Raw genomic sequence first — 17,911 nt, 5'->3', positions numbered from 1 at the left:
TACTTGTCTATAAAGAGGAATTAATTCATTCAAATCAGCAGCGTCATACATTAGTTGAATCAGAAACATCAGCACATTTTTTAGTCATCAAGCCACACGGTTTGCAATTACTCACTGCCAGGTCTATTATTGTGGGTTTTCTATCCAAGTCTTGTGGGTTTGGTTTTCTTATCGGATTTGCCCTCAAATCAATTTTTTGATCAAACACTCACAGCTTAATTTCGCCTTCTCACCACTCCATTACTGCCCACTGTTGCTACAATTGATCCTACTGTGGCTTGTTATTGTAAATTAATCAGCAATGAGCTCGGCGAGAAGACCTTCAAAACTTTTATCTGAGAAGCAGTCAGACAAGCTAGCGCAAATCATCCAGAACTTCTTTCTCAAGGCGGCACATGTGATATTCCATTTTCGAGTTGCGTTCCCGTCGGTCGTGTTGCAGCCAGATGATAGTTACGGCGCGATGGGCGATACCTTTTCGCAGTCCAAATATAATAATAGATGGTTCAATCTGGACCTCGGCAACTATGAGATTCCGAGGACCGAGCTTTCTCTCTGGCGAAACAAAGACATACTGTCGCTTCCCCCGCTGGTCCTGGAAACATTTTTGGACTTAAGAGGGCTCAGCTCTAATCAAACACTCATGCTTGATGACGTGATCGTGAAAACAAGCAAAAAAAGTGAGATCGTGTTGGAGAGATGGCTCATTGAGTTTGACCTCAGTACCTTCGACAATGAGGTAATGGAGTTTCCGTCCATTTATAAGAAAATCATCATTTTGTTTCGGTCTTTGTACCTGCTGGCGGGTCTACTTCCAAGCTATAGATTGCGGGACAAACTGGTGAAATCTAAATCGAAAAACAGCGCCATCCATGTCTCATGCCGCATATTAGATGGCTCTAAGCCAATCACTTCAAAGGGAAGAATAGGACTGAGCAAAAAGCTTCTGAGCGAAGAGGAGCACACGAGCTCCAAAAAATTGCAACCTGTCTTGACTCCAATAGGAGCATTGAGAGTGTCTGTTTCCTATCGTACCAATTGCAACTTCCAGGTCAGCGACACTGAGGAGGCTCTTTCATCTCAGTTTATGCTGGACCATCTCCCATCCGTTCGCACTAATTACGACAGTGATGGCAACAGTCTTACGTCTCCAATGGACTATTTACAAAACAGGGTCTCATCTGCATCGATCCATTGGTCTGACCAGTCACCAAGACGGAGGTCGTCGACCAGATCGGTCCAGCTGTTCAAAGTGGGCTCGATCAACTCATCCTCTTCTCCTCCCCCTGGTGCCACACAGAGCAATCAAAGTGTGTCTTCGTTCTCGACATCGAAGCCTATTCCTGTCACTTTGAATAAAACAAACTCCAGCGCATCTTTGGTGCCTATACTACGGCAAAATAAAGATTCGCTTCCCAAGTCAATCGGGTCTATGGTGCAAAATCAGATGCAAGAAACAGGGCATCAAGTGTCCTCCAACTCGAGAAGGTTTTCTTCGTCGTTTGGATCCAGATTTCGGACAGTTTCGAGTAGAAATAATAGTCTAGACGGCCAGTTGGTTGTCGCTAATCAGCCCTTTTCAACGCCGAGCAACAATCCTATATTGCATAATTTCCGCTCAAGAAACAAATCTCCCTCGGTGTCGTCCACTGAACTGGGCCCCTCGAGCTCTATTTACATGGACGACGACCTTGATAGTTTCATGAAGATGCTGGACTCGAAACCGGATTTGAGATTCCCGTCGAACTCTCCGTCGGTGTATGAAGATCCTCTCGCAAATTTCAAGACTTTCCAAAAATCCAATGACTTCCTCGCGTTGGAACAGCAGCAGCACGGCTCACCAACGTCAAACCAGATCATGATACACAGCCAAAGTCAAACCTCCCAGTCTCAGGTATTCAAACGGACGGTCTTCTCCGACAGGTCTCGCAGAGGATCTGTTTCTTCGAACTACTCGCCTTCCTCACAAGCGCTAAGGCCCGGAGCTTCTGCGCCAATGGTAACGCCTTCGGTGACATATGGGAAATTCCACGCGTCGTCTGGCTCGCCATCGAACTCCTCGCTGGCACAATATCTTCGGCACAATTCGTCGCCTCCTGCATCGGCAACAGCGGTGGCTACAGTCCACAACAGTTTACGGAGGCTTACTAGCTCTTCACAGCGCACAAATACAAATTCCACAAACAGCAGCACCCGGCCAGTCAATCCAGAGCTGCTCAAACTCAAGTCCTTCAACGAAGACGTGTTCGAGTCGGATGACGACGAGCACGATGAACACTCACCTCGCTCCACAGACACCAAGTCAAGAAACACAGGGCCTTCTAGTGGACATGCTGAGGACGACGAGGATGATTTGTTATTTGCTATGAGTGACATGACACTAGCCAAGAATAATCAGGAGTTTTAATCTATTATAGTGTACTAATGCATGTCATGAACATCCCTTTAGTGCAATGTAGCCGTCAACGTTGCTTGGATTAAGAAGAAGAGAGCGCTGGATCGCCCGTAGCTCGCCTGTCTCAATGTATGCGTTGCTCAACTCGCCAGCGTCCACACTCTTCGAGTTCAGGCAGACATTTAGATGCACGTGTCTATCCAGTTTTTTCCAGGTATATGCGTCTGCCGGGAACATAAATGCGTTTCTCTGCCAGATGGCAGCCGTTCCCGTGCCCATTCTTAATTGCAGCTGCTCAAGGAAAAATGGCACGCTGCTTGCTGTGTCGTCTATTCTCTCTTTCAAAGACAGCGACTCCAATTCTTCCTTGATTGCTGGATAGAACTCTTCAAGGTTTTCGACTAGCGAGATGGAGGCCAAAGTCAGTGCAACGAGCAGCGACGTTCCGTAGTTCTCAATGTGGTTGAACAGCTCGTCAATGGCAGCCTGTTTAGTATCCTCTGTGTTGCAATCATAAAGCACTTGAGCAATCAGAACAACTATTCTTCTCGAGTCTGGGAAAGAGTCCAATATTTTCTTGAACTCGACCAGCGCCGCGTCGAAGTCATCCTTGAAGAAACTAGACAGTCCCAGCACAGCCAGTGACGAGAGCATGATTTTCTGCACGTCTTCAGTCAGTTCGTTTATCTCTTCCAGCAAGTCCATGGACTGCTCGCTGACCTCGATCGCCTTGTCGTACTCCTGCGAGCCCAGATACATTCTTGAAAGCTGGGCAAGGGCGGTGGATAGCGCCACGGCTATTTCTGGAGAGCTTTCCTGCTCATATTTTTCTTCCAGTAAGTCACAGAGCTGCTGGGAGTAGCGAAGCCCCGTTTCAAAGTCACGCACTCGCTCAATGATCAAAGTGGCCACTTGCAATGCTAGCCTATCCTTTGGATAGTATTTGAGGTAGGTCAGAATGGAAAGATTGGCCACATTGAGCTCCTGGACAGAGTCCAAGTTCTGCTCGTCGATCTCGCTGCCAATAAGTGATTTCACGACGGAAAAACTGTACAGAAGCATCGACAATGGGCTCTTTCCGTTGGACATGACGTGTGCGTGCGTTAGCAGCTGCGAGGCCGACTTGTTGTCTCCCTTGGCCTGTTCAACAAGCGCTCTTCCAGTCCAACAGGCTGCCTGCCCCGGAGCAAGCGACTGCACCCGCAAAAAACACTGGTTTGCAAGGTCAAGGTCGCCGTGATGCATGTACAACACCGCCAGATGAGTCCATGGGGCCGGGTCACGTGGCGACAGAGACGAGGCCTTGATGAAGCAGTGTTGAGCCACTTTTGGGCTCTGCACCAGAGATACAATTCCTAGCGAGTTCCAGTACTCCGGGTTGTCGTTTTCGAGGATGATTGCCTTTTTGAACGCCTTGATGGAGCACTCTTGGAGACTAGATCTCTCGAGCCGCAGAAATGCCACCAGATAGGCCACGCCGAGGTTGTACGTCACCGAGGAACGCAGAAGCCGAGCTGCGCCGTCACCAGTCACGGAAAGTGCTACGCGCGCGCTCTCGATCATGTAGTAGCACGTTTTGTCCACTTTGCTGTTGCTTGTTTTTAGTTTTTTGTAATGGTCGTCCTCGCCCATCTCCTTGAGCAACCGTACGCTGCTCGTATCCGGGGCTCGGCTCATGATGAATTCCAGACTGTCAAACGGAATGTGCTCGATGTGCGACTCGACGGTCAGCAGAAGTTTCAAAAGCTCCGACAGCAGACGCCAGAGACTAGGAGCATGTGGACTCAGATCTGCTGCTTTTCTGAGAGCCTCGAACGCCTTGAGTGCCGTGTCCATCGACCGTGCTATGTGGCTGTTGCTGATTTCGTAATTGGTCTTCATAATTAGCGTCTCAGCGAGACGATTGACAATGCACAGCTCGTCTGGCCTTGTGTCGGCAATTTTCTCCAAGTGGAATATGCTGTCCTGGAATTCTCCCATCTCGCCTAAAACAACCGCAAGCAAGTATATGCCGTGCCAGTTATCCGGCTCCAGCTCCAGCGCCTTGTTGAAAACTTTCAGCGCGGCGTCCAGCCGTCCACGAGCAAGATACCCTTCGCCCAGCCCGATCCACGAGTCCACGTCCAAGGAGTTCAGCCGAAGACCGTTTTGGAACAGCTCGATCGCCTTGCTGTCGTCCTGGCGCTCGAGAGCTGCACATCCGAGCATCCTGTACGGCCAGGACCCGTCTTCGTCCAAGGACAGCATGGCCAAGCGTCCCTGTTCGCTGTCGATCACTCTTTGACAAACAACCTCCACCATCTCCCAGTCTTTGTTGTCACTGAAATAATTGGCCAGCTCCCGCGCAGCAAGCATGTCGCCGGCGTTCAGCTCGAAAGCTTTGGTCAAGCACTTCAAGGCCCGTGTCTGGTTGTCGTAATACGTGAGATAAATGTAACCCAGAGAGCTGTAAGGCGCAGAGAGCGATTCCGACTGTTTAAGGGCCTCGATTAGCAAGTCGAACGCCGACTTTACCAGCCCAGCAGCAGTTTCCTCGTCTGGGCTTTCCAGACTCTTCAATTCCATCAAATAAGACTCAGCCATGCGCCAGAGCGTGGTGCCACGCATTTCCAGGGAATTGGGGTCGGTACCGTCAATAAGCTTATACGCCTTTTGCAGTCCCTCGCGTCCTTCGGAATAGCGACCAATTTGGATAATACTCCAGCTGTACTCAAGATTGGCTTGTAAGTGGTCTGGTGCATCCTCCAGCACTTTTTCCAATAGCTCTGAAGCGGCCGCGTAATTTTTCTGCTCCACTAATATGAGGCCCTTGCCGATTCTGGCCTGGATGTCGGTTGGTGAGCTGGCTAGGACAGAGTCGTAGAGTCTCAGCGCCTGTGAAAAGTGCCGTGGAGGCTCGTAGTAGGTGTATGCCGTAGCCAGAGACAGCAGAGAGTCCTTTTTGGTGTTCTTGAGCTCCAAAAGCGTCTTTTTCTGCTCTTTCGAAACGAGAGTCACGAGTTGTTTGGCATACTCAAGAGCACTCTCGTACTCCCGCAGATGCAAATAGTAAGCGACAACTATGCGGTGCGCAAGAATCGACTCCGCTGCCACCTTGATGCCCTGGATCATCAGCTCGAGCACATCGGCCGCAGAGAGGTCCTCGGAACTATTTCCCTGCTCTGCCTCCTCCAGGGGTATAGTGGACTCGTCGTGTGGGTCGTCCTCGGTATCTTCTGTGGTTTTGATGTTTTTCAGGACACGCTTGTTCTTTCTGTTGTGTCTTCTTTTCGATTTTTTTTCAACCTTGAGATACTCCTTGACTCTTTTTCTCTCAAAGGGAGAAATGTCCGAGGAAATAAAAGCATACAGCACTGCGCCCAGCCCAACGTTTCCAAACAGCTTGATATAATCGGCAACGACGATGAGATCCAAAGAATCGACCGATTTCAGGTCCAGCCAGTCCAAATAGAGGTCCCACGCGTGCTGAACAGGATTATTCACAACCACCATTCCATGGGCCATGTCGAAAACCTCTGTAAACAGTTGTTTCTTCTCTTCTGGGGGCGACGCCTTCAGAAGCTCGTATTTCTGTTCCAACAAACGCGACTCCATTTTGCGGCGATGAAAGTCGTCTGTGCAGATATCGATATATCTCTGGCACAACTCCGACAGTTTGAACTGCTTATGTGCGGTCACAATCACCTTGTTGTACGCCAGCTGGCTTTTTTCAGACATGTTTGAGATTCCGGTAAGCTTGTTCTTGAACAACTGCGACTTCACGTAGTTGTTCTGCTTCTCCTGTACTATGTTAATCAGTTGGTAGAGTGCGATTTCCGGTTTTTCAAGCATCTCTCCCATCAGGTCGCCCAACTCTGAGCCAGGGATGACCTGGCGATAGTAGTACTCTGTGAGCTCTGGGATCTTGCGCTTGAATTTTTTCAGATAATCTCGCACCTCCGTCACCACCTCTGTCAGAGGATCGTTCTTAGCAAGCAAACTGTTTGCCAGCCCGGTCACCACCGCAAAAAACCGCTTGTAATCGGTACTATCTCGTTGCAACTCAAGCATTCCCTTCCACGCAAGAATTTCATCCGAGTTTATCTTTGCAGCCTGCTCGTAGGAGGCAAATGCCTTGGCATCGTCCTTCAGCATGTGTAGCGCCTTGCCTTTGAAGATATATGCAAAGTAGTTGTTCTTGTCGTGTTCCTCAATGATCTTGTCGCAGCAGTATATCACGTAATTCGGGTCGTCATCTTTGAATGACTGCTTGGCAGCCTTCAACAGACTGTTCACCGACATTTGCAGGGTGAATTAATTAATCTTCAAAAATAAAAAAAAAAGGTGCAGATTATTTTTGTTTACATTAGATTAATTATCATGAGTGTAAGTAATGGAGAAAGTGTGCAAGAATCTGACAAGTAGACAGCAGAGTGGAGCATCAGTGCGCTCTCAGGAGAGCAGGTTGCTCATTGGAAAGGAGTTTTTGACGTGATCGACCAAGATCACGACGGAAAGATCACAGAGGAAGATATCAGAAACACGTACACCAGCCTCGGATTGAAGGACGAGGGAGAGGCCCAAAAGATGATGGCAGAGGCTGGTTCCGAAGGGCTGGTGTTTAACAATTTTTTGAAGCTGATGGGCTCGAAATACGGCGACTTCAGCGACCGCAGCGAGCTGAAACAGGTGTTTGCGACCTTCAAAGACGACTCCAACACTGTGAACGCCACGGAGCTCAGGGAGCATCTCGCAAACGTGAGCAGTGCAAACCAGGATATTCATTTGAGCAAGGAGGATATGAAAAACGTGCTAAAGTCGTTCAGTAAGAAGAGCGATCTTACGGGAAAAACCGCCTTTGCAGCCGACAAGTTCATCGACACAGTTTCACATTAGGCAAATACAGAGCGAGTCAATGATACATTCAATTTCTATGCCAAACGATAAATAAAATACAGGTCCATTATTGATCAATAATCAGCTCGTCGACACTCCAGTCCTCGTATGAGCCGTCAGGCAGGTATCTTCTGATGATTAGCGGGATTTTTCTCTGCGAGAGTTCTTTGAGGGCGATTTGCAACGGGTCAGTCTCTCCCTCGATATCGACCAGCACAGGAGCATTCATGGAGATTTGTAGAGCTCTGGTACCCAATATTCTTGCTCTTTCGTATTTCGTCATGTATGGCGTGGTTGTGCGCTGGTCTTTAGGAATCGCGAGGTTCTTGCCCTTCTTGTGCGTGCTCCCGTTGGCAAAAGCCTCGGCGTCGTCTGGTCCCAGGCCTCCTTTCACGATAGTCTTTCCATCTTCGGTTTCCAATGGCTCCTCGTCACTGAACCGTTCCTCCTCGCTCAGCTCTATGTCCTCTTCAAAGTCGTCGAACTTTTCGTTTTTGAATCCATCATCGTCATAATCTGCCATATTGCGTCTGTTGGAGGTCTATTGAAGACTAACAAACAACACCGTTATTTTGAAAAATTTTTGCTAAGACAAGGGCTCCTTCCGGGTAACAAGAGTAAAAAAAATATAAAAATATTTAATTTAGCATCTGATAAGGAATGGCTTCTGGAGATTCTTTGGCGAAGCGAAAACTAGACGATCCCGCGCCACTAGAGTCGTCCAAAAATCCGAGAATTTTAGATGCTCCTCCGGGAATACTATCGCCCGACCCTTCGTCCAGAAATTCTAGCCGGAGCTCCTCGAGATCCAGCTCCCCTTCTAGACTGAAAAAATATTTCTGTCACTATGAGGACTGCGGCAAGGCGTACGCCAAGCCATCGCTACTAGAACAACACATACGCACGCACACCAATGAAAGACCATTCAACTGCTCTTCTTGTGGTGAGTCGTTTATCAGAAAAGACCATTTGCAACGACATATGCTCAAACACACTGACGAGGACGCCAAACCGCTGCATTGCTCGATCTGCGGCAAGGGGGTGAACACCAACCAGCATCTGCGGCGACACGAAAAAACGCATTACAAGTCGTTCAAGTGCAGTCATGAAAATTGCACCGAGTCATTCTACAAACACCAGTCTCTCAAAGCACACATCAATTCTGTACACAATGCTTCGCGACTAACGTGCAAAGAGTGCGGCAAGAGCTTCAGCCGTCCAGGAAGACTCTCCGACCATATGGAAAAACACCACAGCGCCACGCCAAAGCTCATTTGCGAGTATCCTGGCTGTTTCAAGGCTTTCAAGGTGTGGTCTGCTTTGCAACTGCACATAAAATCCGAGCATTCCAAGCTCTCGTGCGATATCTGTGGGAAGCGCTGCGTGGGACCAACAGGATTGGCCAATCACATGAAGATTCACGACGAAATGACGGCCGTCAAGATATGGAGATGCTCGCTCTGCGACGAAAGATACCAAAAAAAGGAGGATCTGGCACAGCATTACGAAAATAGCCATCCGGACCACCAGAGCAATGAGGAGCTCCAGTACGCCTCTTCGGTCGACTCGCCGATCGACGAGGTGCTTGTCTCGAAGCCAACAAAGCAGACGTTTCAGAAACAGCTCAAGAAGGGCAGAATCGGGTCTGTAATCAGCCTGTTAGTGTCCAACGTGAACGAACGCACCATTTTGTGCCATCTGTGCGGCAGAGGGTTCAAGAAGGACTACGATCTGCGCAGACACCTGCAATGGCATGAAAAAAAGACCACTTTACAGTAACTAGATTCAAGGTCCTTTAATATATATTGTGCGCCTGGGTATTAAGTGTTGTTCCATACTGGATGGATCCTCATCAGAGGAGGACGTAAAAGAGCACGGTGAGAACACCGAGCAATGCTGATGGTGCTTTGGAGACGCCTTTGCCGGAGTAGATGGACAGGCCGGCAGAGTGGGAATGGCTTCCACGAGACGCAGTCACCGTGGTAAGCGTCTGGCTGCCGTTGGCATCTGTAGTCAAAATCGCAGAGGCACCGGCTGGCACGCTGGTTGTGACCAGCAGCGTGTTTCCTTTGGAATCAGTGCCCGTAATGGTTGTTTTGTAGCCTCTAGAGGAAATCGTGGTCGAGTGGCCGCTTGCGTCTGTGGTCACAATGGCTCCGTTAGACGGGCTGACGGAGGAGCCGCGGGAGTGATTGGATGATCCACTGGAGGATTCGTCTGTATTTGAGGTTGCCGTAGCACTTGCTTCTTTCACGGTGATGTACACAATGTCCCCGTCAGCGTTGGTGGTGGCTGTGACATAGCCGTCCGAGCCAGAGCTATAAGATGTGGCCAGAACTGTATTTTCTGCTCGGTCAGTCGTCAGGTACAGAGCGACGCCCGAGGCAAGACTCGTGGTGATCACCGTGGTGTCACCGTTAGAGTTCACACTGGTGACCACTGTTTGGCCTGCTTGTGTCGCGGTGGTTTTCGCGTTATTTGCGGTTTTGGAGCTGGTTGTCGAGCCACTTGTTCGGCTCGAAGATGTCTTGATGGTCTCGCCGTGAGGGTCTGCCTTGCTGGTAGTCATGGCAGACCCGTCGATGGATGTGAGTGTGTCGTCGTCATCAGACACTACACTGGTGACTTTGGCAACGACCGTAGTGACCACAGTGGTCTTGCCGTCGCTATTTGTAGTGGTGAGGACCTGGGTTGTTTGGGCTGAGGACTCTGAAGAGCTGGGCTTAATCACGCCGCTGGAAGACGTGGCGCTCAGCTTGATGGTATAGTACCAGGAGTCGGCTCTCTTTACTTTGGATCCAGACGCAAGCGAGATGTAAACGTCGACGGAGCCCGGCTTCGTGTTGTCTGGCTCGTGTCCGGTGATTTCGAAGCTGGCAGCTGAACTGCTCTGCGGGATGGTGCCCGAGCTGGCGCTGTCGATTTCAAAGTTGTCCTCGTTGGAGGTGGAATACGACACAGAGCCGCGTTCCATGATGCTCGAAGGAATTGAGAAATCTATGAATATTCTGTCTCCTTCGTAGGTGATGGTGTAGGTAGGGGCGTCTGTGGACGAGGCTGACGCTGTAGAGGAGCTTGAGGTGGAGGACGGAGTTGAGGTAGCCGTTTGGGTCAGAGAGACGGAGGTGCTCAGATACATTGTGGTCTCCGGGTCGGTGAAAGTGAAGGTGGCATCGTAGTCGCTCTCTGCTCTTTTTTTCAGGACCTGGTTGCTGTCGACCGGCCTGATGGCAAAGCCGACGTTGTAGGCGCCGCCTGGAGCATGGGTAAGAGGATAGGACATGTCGATGGAGTTGTTGGCCAGATTGGAGAACGAGCCGTTCACAGAGGACCCGTCGTAGTCGAAATGGTAGTACTGGTCGACAAAGACCCAGTTGTTCTCGCTTTCTGCGCTGATTCCAAACGGCGTGAAGTTAGACGGAACGTGGATCTCGAAAACGCCGTAGCCGGTGTCGTTGTCCTGGAAAGCTGAGATGGTGGGGTGGATCTCGACAAAGCCGGACGCGTTGAGGAACACAGTTCCGGCATTTTCGGTGTCGAGTGTGGCGTTAGCCTGGTAGCTGCCGGTGATGACGTCCATGGCGTAGAACGAGGCCAGGAAGCCAAAGTCTGCGCTGACAAGGTCATCTACACACACGTCTGCTCCGCTGGCGGCTGTTTCGGCAGTATAGGACACCTTCCCGTTGCTGAGAACGATGTCTGCCGGGTGGAAGTGGTCGCTGTCGAATATCCAGTTGTCTCCCTGGTCCATTTCAATGGAGAACGAGCCGTAGCTAGACGGGACGTAGATCCCCCAGTAGTATGTCGAGGACTCCTGAATAAACTTCATGTACGGAGTAGGGGTGCACGGAGTGGCTGAGGAGAGTGATGGAGAGAGAATCGTCGAATCGGACAGATCTGGGGAGCGAATGGCTGAAGAGGACAGGTCTGTGGATGGAGACGATGCGGTCTGCGACGGTGGTGGCTCCGATACCGAGGCCGTGGATGGCACGGACACTGTGGCCGCCGATGATGGCGGCGATGTTGACCATGGTGGTGTTTGTGGTGAGCGTGTCTGCGATGAGGACGACCGAGACGTAGCCACGAGAGAATCCGTTTCAGTTGGGGCACCCGGTGGAGGCGGAGCAGACGGAGAATCCGGGATATCAGGGAGCGATGGTGGTGTTTGTGAGGAGACCGTTGGGGGTGGCGGGATTTGAGGGCCCGACACTGACACTGACACTGAGGGCTCGTGGTCTGGGATTGTGAGAGATAACGAAGTAACTTCTGGAAACGATAGCGAAGGACTGCTTGGACTCGCCGTGGGTACAGTTGGGAATACGGGGGAGACTTCTGGAAGAGACAAGGAGGGAAACGGAAGGGATGGGAAGGAAGGGCCTTCTGGAAAGGACGCCGAGGGGACGATTTCGGGGGTCGACAAGGAAGGCAAGGTGAAGGAGTCGTTGTGGTAAAAGCTGGACCTGAAAGTGGCCGAAGTTAGAGGGTCAACGCTGTGGGAGGAATTGGTGTATCTCCCAAACTGGTAGTAGCCTCCATATTCAGGATATGTGGCCACAGCTTGCAAAGCGAAGTATGACGCCCAACCGACGGCACTAGCTATGTTCACCATGGTGGAAGACGCTAGTGTTACAAGAAAAGACACCAAGGAATTATCAGTAAAGTTTTCAGCTCCTGTGGAAAAAGGTTCTTTAGGTCCTGCGCTGTACGACAGTAATAACGCTTCCCAAATTAGAAAATTTTTGTTTTTCGTCGCAGATGCGCGGAAACGGGTGCAGGTAATTAGTGGCTGTATAGGCGCAAGCAGGACTAGGCGGCCTGGTGCGGGTGGGCTTCATGCACGCTCCTGCGGACTCGCCCAGGTTTTCGGTTTGGCGAATTGTTGCAAGTCGGGCCGAACAGCGTGTGACAATGCACAAATGCGGGAAACTTTCGGCTTGCATACTGCAGATCTCAGGGCCGTTTCCGACCAGAGTTATGATTTTCCCCGAAGGGGAGAAAGGACATTCGGGCTACAGATACCTCGTGCAAAAGCAGTGTCGAAAGCCACCAGGTGCGCACTAGGTCGCTCATGCTGGCCTCTCGTGCTGCAAAACAGCGGCCCTGGCCAGCTAACTCTGTGTCGAATTCTTGCTGTCCGTAAGGCTGTGCAAATGTTAAATTCGGCTGTGCCAAAATAAAAAACTCTCACAAACTATGGAACAATTGGCGTACGCCCCAGCAACGTCGCGCTCGGTCTCGGAGAGCCTGATCCGCCGCGCCAAGCAGTCTCTAGACCACGAGATCCCCCTCTTTGAGTCGAATCGCCAAAGAGACCGTGCCGAGTCGCTTGCAGAACTGTACTCCATCATAGTGGCAATTAACGTTCTGGAGAAATCTTTCATCAAGGACAAATTCCACGACAATGAGGACTACTACACGAACACAGTTATGCGACTGATTAACCAGTATAACCTCATTCTCAAGGACGACGAAATCAAGAAAGAATTCGACGACCTGGATAAATTCGTACAACGTTTGCAATTGGACTGTCCCCTGGCCGTCAAACGCATCCAAATCGGCCTCCCGGCAACCGCCACCCAGTCGCACGGCTCTTCAGCAGCCGTGAATCTCGCTCCGTCCGCCAGCGGAAGCGAGATCGCGCTCAAGGGCAAAGCAATTGCCGAGGCAACGGGCTCTTTTATTACCCTAATGGACGCAATCAAGCTCAATTACAACAATAAGGAGCAACTCCATCCCTTGCTCACTGACATCGTAACCAGCACAAACAAGGTGTTTGGCGACTACGACGGTCGCGCCAAGCTCGTGCAGTGGCTGATCAAGCTCAATAATTTGAAGCTTAATGAGTCGCTCACCGAAGAGGAGCTGAAGGAGTTTCTTTGGGACATCGACGTGGCTTACAAGGGTTTCTTCAGTTTGCTCGACTGAATCAGGTCACGACACATCGTGTGTCGCGTTGCGACAGAATTCCAGTATTCTCTCTGCTCCACGCTGCCAATTGTCTACAAAATATGTCCGTGCACGCCATGTAAAAATAGGGCTCCCACCTCGCACCGTGTACCAGAACAGGATGCAAATCTCTGATATTAATTTGTGGAGATCTAAAAAACAAAGAAAAACAATCTTTTGACTTAGCTCTTTCGTTTGCCTCCTAACCTTCACTCGTTTCGTTGCTCTAGCTACCATGTTGGGATACAGATCTTTGTTGAGCGTTCTTTGTTCGCTTTCTGTCGCCAGTGCCATGATTCCTATCGAGATAATTGGAAACCGGTTCATCAAGCCAGCCGTGGACGCAAGCGACGCCGGCGAAGTTTTCTTTGTCACCGGCGTCGACTACCAGCCAGGCGGGTCTTCAGACTACCAGGACTCCAACCCCACCGACGTTCTTTCCGATCCAGAGGCGTGCTACAGAGACGCTTACGTTTTGCAGAACCTGGGCTCGAAAGTCAACGTTATCAGGGTTTACACTGTGAACCCTGAGCTCAACCACGATGAGTGTATGTCGATCTTCAATTCTGCGGGCATATACGTCATGATAGATGTTAATTCGCCGCTCTCGGGCGAGTCTCTGGACAGATACAACCCAAGCAAATCGTACACTTACTCCTACATGGAGAGGGTGTTCAAGATGGTTGACGCTTTCAAAAACTACCCTAACCTGCTCGGATTCTTCAGTGGTAACGAGGTCATCAACGACGAAACTTCGGCTGCAGTCGATCCAAAGTATCTCCGTGCCGTTCAGAGAGATATCAAGCAGTACATCGAAAATAACGCCAACAGAACCATCCCTATCGGCTACTCCGCCGCCGACGTTTTGGAAGATGGGCTCAGAGAGGCCACCTTGGCGTACATGCTTTGCTCTATCGACGGCGATGAGGACGATCTTTCCAAGTCCGACTTCTTTGGTATCAACTCTTACGAATGGTGTTCTGGCGTGTCCGACTGGGCTTCTTCCGGCTACGGCGAGCTCAACAAGACCATTTCGAACTCCACGATCCCTGTGTTTTTCTCCGAGTACGGCTGCATCACCAAAACCCCAAGAACTTTCGACGAAGTGAGCGAGGGTGTCTATGGGGGACTGGTCAACACCCTAAGTGGTGGTCTGATTTACGAGTACTCCACAGAAGCTAATGACTACGGTCTGGTGGAAATTGCAAGCAATGGTTCTGTCACCATCAAGAAAGACTTCGACAACCTCAAGTCGCAGCTCGAAAACTCGACCATTCCAACAATCTATTCTGACGAGGTGTCGAAGGCCAGAATCGTCACATGTGACAAGGATTATTTGGAATCGCTGTCTTCGGTTTTTGATGCCGACTTTGATCTGCCTGAAGCCCCAGACGGAGTTGAGGATATGATCCTGTATGGTGCCAACAACTCGAATGTCGGTAAAATCGTGGACGTCGATATTAGAGCCTCGAATTACACTATTTTTGATACCGATGGCACCGAGATCACTTCTGCGGTCATTTCTGTGGCCTCCACCAACACCATCAACAGTCAGACCGGCACGTCCGAGTCCGGCAGTGCTCACCATCCTTCGACAACGTCGTCTGCCTCGTCCTCGTCTGCCTCTTCAGTTTCGCCTACGTCTTCGTCCTCCAGGGGGCAGGGTAACCGCAATGCCCAATGTGCGGGTCTGCTTTCGGGCCTGACAGTTGTCCTTTTGGCCTTGTTGTAGAGACTTGATATTTTTATTAAATGAATTACTTACGCGACATAAAATATGTTGCGACTTGCCAAAACAAAATTAAATCCAAAAATATAATCTCTTCTCAATGACAAAAGCGTCCGAAACCGCGCTCGCTATATTTACTCTTTCTGCAATCTACTTCTCACTTCTAGTTGGCGTCATTCCATTACCGAAAATAGTCCAGCAAGAAGTGTTGCCTGTGGTCCCATGGTGGGCTCTCGTGTCGTTTGGCTGTTACGCACTGGGCACGCTGGGTTATGGAGTCTTCACCTTCAAAGACAAGGAAGACAAGTATCATGAACTGCTCGGCGAAATTGCTGAGGCCAAAGAGTTTTTGAAGAAAAATGGCGTCGATATCGAATAATGCTAGAATATATCGGTAATACATATCAAATACAACGGGCCTATGCTTGCGCCGCTACTCTGGAATCGGATTGCTGCCGGTGTTTTGCTTTCAGCTTTTTTTCCAGCTGTGTAAAAACTTGCAACCCTAGTGGCATCTCCACATGCCGCTCCTGCCTCACGTTCTTTTCCTTGAGTTCTTCAGGAATGTATTTTGCAGGCAGATAGTCGGGAGGTGGATCAAAGCCTACCGGCCACTTCTCCTTCACGTCGTCACCCTGCTCCATGAGTTTTTGGGCAGCAAGCTTGGTGAGCTGTTTCCACTCCTCCAGGTCCTCTCCATAAAGTTCCCACACGCAGTTCACGCAGCCACTCATACAACAATTGTCCGGCTCTATGGGGCGTTTCGGCACCATCACTCCAGCGATATTTCTCTGTATGCTTCTATACGAAACGTCTCGTCTGGAGGACTTGTCTGACTTATTCTTTCCAGAAAATCCAAAGATCTTGTCTATATCGGCGTTATCAGCGGCGGTTTTGGGTCTAGTATCAAAGGTCAGGGACATGGTTCGAACACTTTCGTCGTCGGATTTGGCTTTTTGGTTGCGCGACTTGGCCATCAAGCGATAGAAGTCCATTTTATCAGACTGCAACACATGCAACGAGGACGAAAACAGTCTCTTGTGGCATATTCGTATCATTCTATTTCATATCAGCACTCGGGGCGCACTTAATTTTTTCAACTTTTAACATTTTTTGTGGCAAATATTTATAAATCCATAGAATGTCATTGGTAGGTACCCGACACCAAGAAAGCCCTAACAGCCAGGTTCTTAGATTCAGATCCAAAGATGGCATGTTTCGTCTGAACACCAGCCAAGGTGCCAGTTTTGGCTCGGTGCTCGACCAATTGGCCTCAAAGTTGCCCCCATTTAAACCAGAATCACTAAGATTGGCCTCCAGTCCCAGTGATCAGGGACAGCTGGCGTTGGATATCAAGGACCAGTCAGTCCAGGGACTAAATCTCAAGCACGGAGATATGCTTTATTTGACTTACGAGCCGGCTGAGGCCAGTAAGACGGTCAGCACCAGGGAAGTCAAGGAAACAAACACAGCGGCCAGACAGCTGCCTATCGATGACATTTATGACAGAGAGGAAGGTCTCATTCCAAGAAAGAGGACCCCGCTTTGTAAGCACACAGATAAGGGTATGTGCGAGTATTGTTCGCCATTGCCGCCATGGGACAAGGGATACCAGCAGGAACATAACATCAAGCATATTTCATTCCATGCTCATATCAACGAGCTGAACTCCTTGAAAAATAGAAAAGAGTCAGGATCGTCGTATATCTCGCCACTTTCAGAGTCCAATTTCAAGATCAACAAGAATTGTACGGCTGGCCATGATCCTTGGCCAAAAGGAATCTGTTCCAAATGTCAGCCTTCCGCGATCACTCTTCAGAGACAAAACTTCCGAATGGTAGACCATGTGGAATTTCAAGATAGCGAGATCATCAATGAATTTATAAACGCCTGGAGATTATCCGGAACCCAAAGAATCGGCCTAATGCTTGGATCTTACGATAAGTATGAAAAAGTGCCTTTGGGAATCAAAGCAAAGGTTGAGGCCATATACGAGCTTCCTCAGGTTGACCAAGAGGACGGCATTATACTTCAAAATTGGGAAGAAGAGCAGCAAATATTGTCTCTAATCAAGAAATTAGATTTGCAGCCAGTCGGCATAATATTCACAGATTTGCTTGACGCCGGAAGCGGGAATGGATCTGTGATTTGCAAAAGACACAAGGATTCCTTTTTTCTCTCTTCTTTAGAGGCAATTTTTGCTATCAAGTGGCAGCTCAAGTTCCCCAACATATGTAAATGGTCGGACTCGGGGATATTCTCATCCAAGTTCGTCACCTGCGTGATCTCCGGGAACACCAGTGGCGAGATCGACATAGAAGCATATCAGATATCTGAGAGTGGAGAAGGCCTGGTCAAGGCTGACCTCATCAGTCCTTCCACACATCCAAATGAGGTTTACATCAACGAACAGAATGACGAAAGATATGTTCCTGAGATTTTTTACCAGAAAATCAACGAGTACGGGCTACAAGTCAAGCAGCACGCCACGCCCAGCTTCCCTGTTGAATATTTGCTGGTATCATTAACTCACGGATTCCCTGAACGGTCGTCACCGTTTTTCAAAGGGGGTGCTTCAAACAAGTTCCCTATTGAAAACAGGGCCTATATTGGAGAATCCGCTTCAATGCCTGATCTTAAGAACTATTTGAGCTCTATCAATGGCGATGACATGAACGTTTTGGCAACGCTTCTCAGCAACTTTCACTTGCTGGTGTATTTTACACTGAACCAAGACATCTTGAGCGGCCATGAATACGAGCTGCTGGTGGAAATTGCTCGCAAAATGGGCAAGGGCGAAGAGGCCCTGCCCGATTGCTACAAGCTGGTTGATAGCGACGGGTGGAGGACTCTGCAGACGATCTTGCAAGTCGGCTACTAGGGCCTTGTGGTGACAAGAAATATCCAAGTAGTGTAATTTCTAGAAAGTTCCTGAAGTGTACACGTAAAAAAAATAAAGTGTCTTA

The 17,911-nt window shown here is 49.6% G+C and overlaps 9 protein-coding genes across 9 annotated transcripts; 6 read left to right on the top strand and 3 right to left on the bottom strand.

The window, feature by feature from the left end:
- The first annotated feature begins 72 nt into the window (after positions 1–72).
- OGAPODRAFT_93661 (uncharacterized protein) lies at positions 73–5,283 on the top strand. Its single transcript, XM_018357384.1, has one exon. It carries the CDS (start codon positions 302–304, stop codon positions 2,405–2,407), a length of 2,106 nt encoding a protein of 701 aa, XP_018211629.1. The 5' UTR covers positions 73–301; the 3' UTR covers positions 2,408–5,283.
- On the bottom strand, positions 73–6,676 carry OGAPODRAFT_93660 (uncharacterized protein; the record flags this gene model as incomplete). The annotated part of the gene is made up of 1 exon (XM_018357383.1): positions 73–6,676. One exon carries the CDS (start codon positions 6,674–6,676, stop codon positions 2,432–2,434), a length of 4,245 nt encoding a protein of 1,414 aa, XP_018211628.1. The 3' UTR covers positions 73–2,431.
- Positions 6,677–6,767: 91 nt separating this feature from the next.
- On the top strand, positions 6,768–7,877 carry OGAPODRAFT_93659 (uncharacterized protein; the record flags this gene model as incomplete). Its single annotated transcript, XM_018357382.1, has 2 exons — positions 6,768–6,778; positions 6,814–7,877. The coding sequence occupies 2 exons, from the start codon at positions 6,768–6,770 to the stop codon at positions 7,268–7,270; spliced, it is 468 nt and encodes a 155-aa protein (XP_018211627.1). The 3' UTR covers positions 7,271–7,877.
- OGAPODRAFT_16276 (uncharacterized protein) lies at positions 6,821–7,877 on the bottom strand. The gene has a single exon (XM_018354314.1). The coding sequence runs from the start codon at positions 7,791–7,793 to the stop codon at positions 7,338–7,340; it is 456 nt and encodes a 151-aa protein (XP_018211626.1). The 5' UTR covers positions 7,794–7,877; the 3' UTR covers positions 6,821–7,337.
- A 179-nt stretch (positions 7,878–8,056) lies between these two features.
- Positions 8,057–8,830, top strand: OGAPODRAFT_37869 (uncharacterized protein; the record flags this gene model as incomplete). The annotated part of the gene is made up of 1 exon (XM_018355346.1): positions 8,057–8,830. A coding segment is annotated over one exon (774 nt), but the record flags the coding sequence as incomplete, so codon positions are not given.
- Positions 8,831–12,463: 3,633 nt separating this feature from the next.
- On the top strand, positions 12,464–13,195 carry OGAPODRAFT_12697 (uncharacterized protein; the record flags this gene model as incomplete). Its single annotated transcript, XM_018353331.1, has 1 exon — positions 12,464–13,195. The coding sequence occupies one exon, from the start codon at positions 12,464–12,466 to the stop codon at positions 13,193–13,195; it is 732 nt and encodes a 243-aa protein (XP_018211624.1).
- On the top strand, positions 12,523–15,013 carry OGAPODRAFT_16275 (uncharacterized protein). The gene has a single exon (XM_018354313.1). It carries the CDS (start codon positions 13,452–13,454, stop codon positions 14,946–14,948), a length of 1,497 nt encoding a protein of 498 aa, XP_018211623.1. The 5' UTR covers positions 12,523–13,451; the 3' UTR covers positions 14,949–15,013.
- Positions 15,014–15,031: 18 nt separating this feature from the next.
- Positions 15,032–16,025, bottom strand: OGAPODRAFT_16274 (uncharacterized protein). The gene has a single exon (XM_018354312.1). The coding sequence runs from the start codon at positions 15,938–15,940 to the stop codon at positions 15,365–15,367; it is 576 nt and encodes a 191-aa protein (XP_018211622.1). The 5' UTR covers positions 15,941–16,025; the 3' UTR covers positions 15,032–15,364.
- A 35-nt stretch (positions 16,026–16,060) lies between these two features.
- Positions 16,061–17,876, top strand: OGAPODRAFT_16273 (uncharacterized protein). The gene has a single exon (XM_018354311.1). The coding sequence runs from the start codon at positions 16,087–16,089 to the stop codon at positions 17,824–17,826; it is 1,740 nt and encodes a 579-aa protein (XP_018211621.1). The 5' UTR covers positions 16,061–16,086; the 3' UTR covers positions 17,827–17,876.
- Positions 17,877–17,911: the final 35 nt, after the last annotated feature.

The sequence above is a fragment of the Ogataea polymorpha genome (genome assembly GCF_001664045.1).
Source record: "Ogataea polymorpha strain NCYC 495 leu1.1 chromosome Unknown OGAPOscaffold_3, whole genome shotgun sequence".
In the NCBI taxonomy this organism is placed as follows: Eukaryota; Fungi; Ascomycota; class Pichiomycetes; order Pichiales; family Pichiaceae; genus Ogataea; species Ogataea polymorpha.
This window is presented reverse-complemented; position numbering and strand designations above follow the sequence as displayed.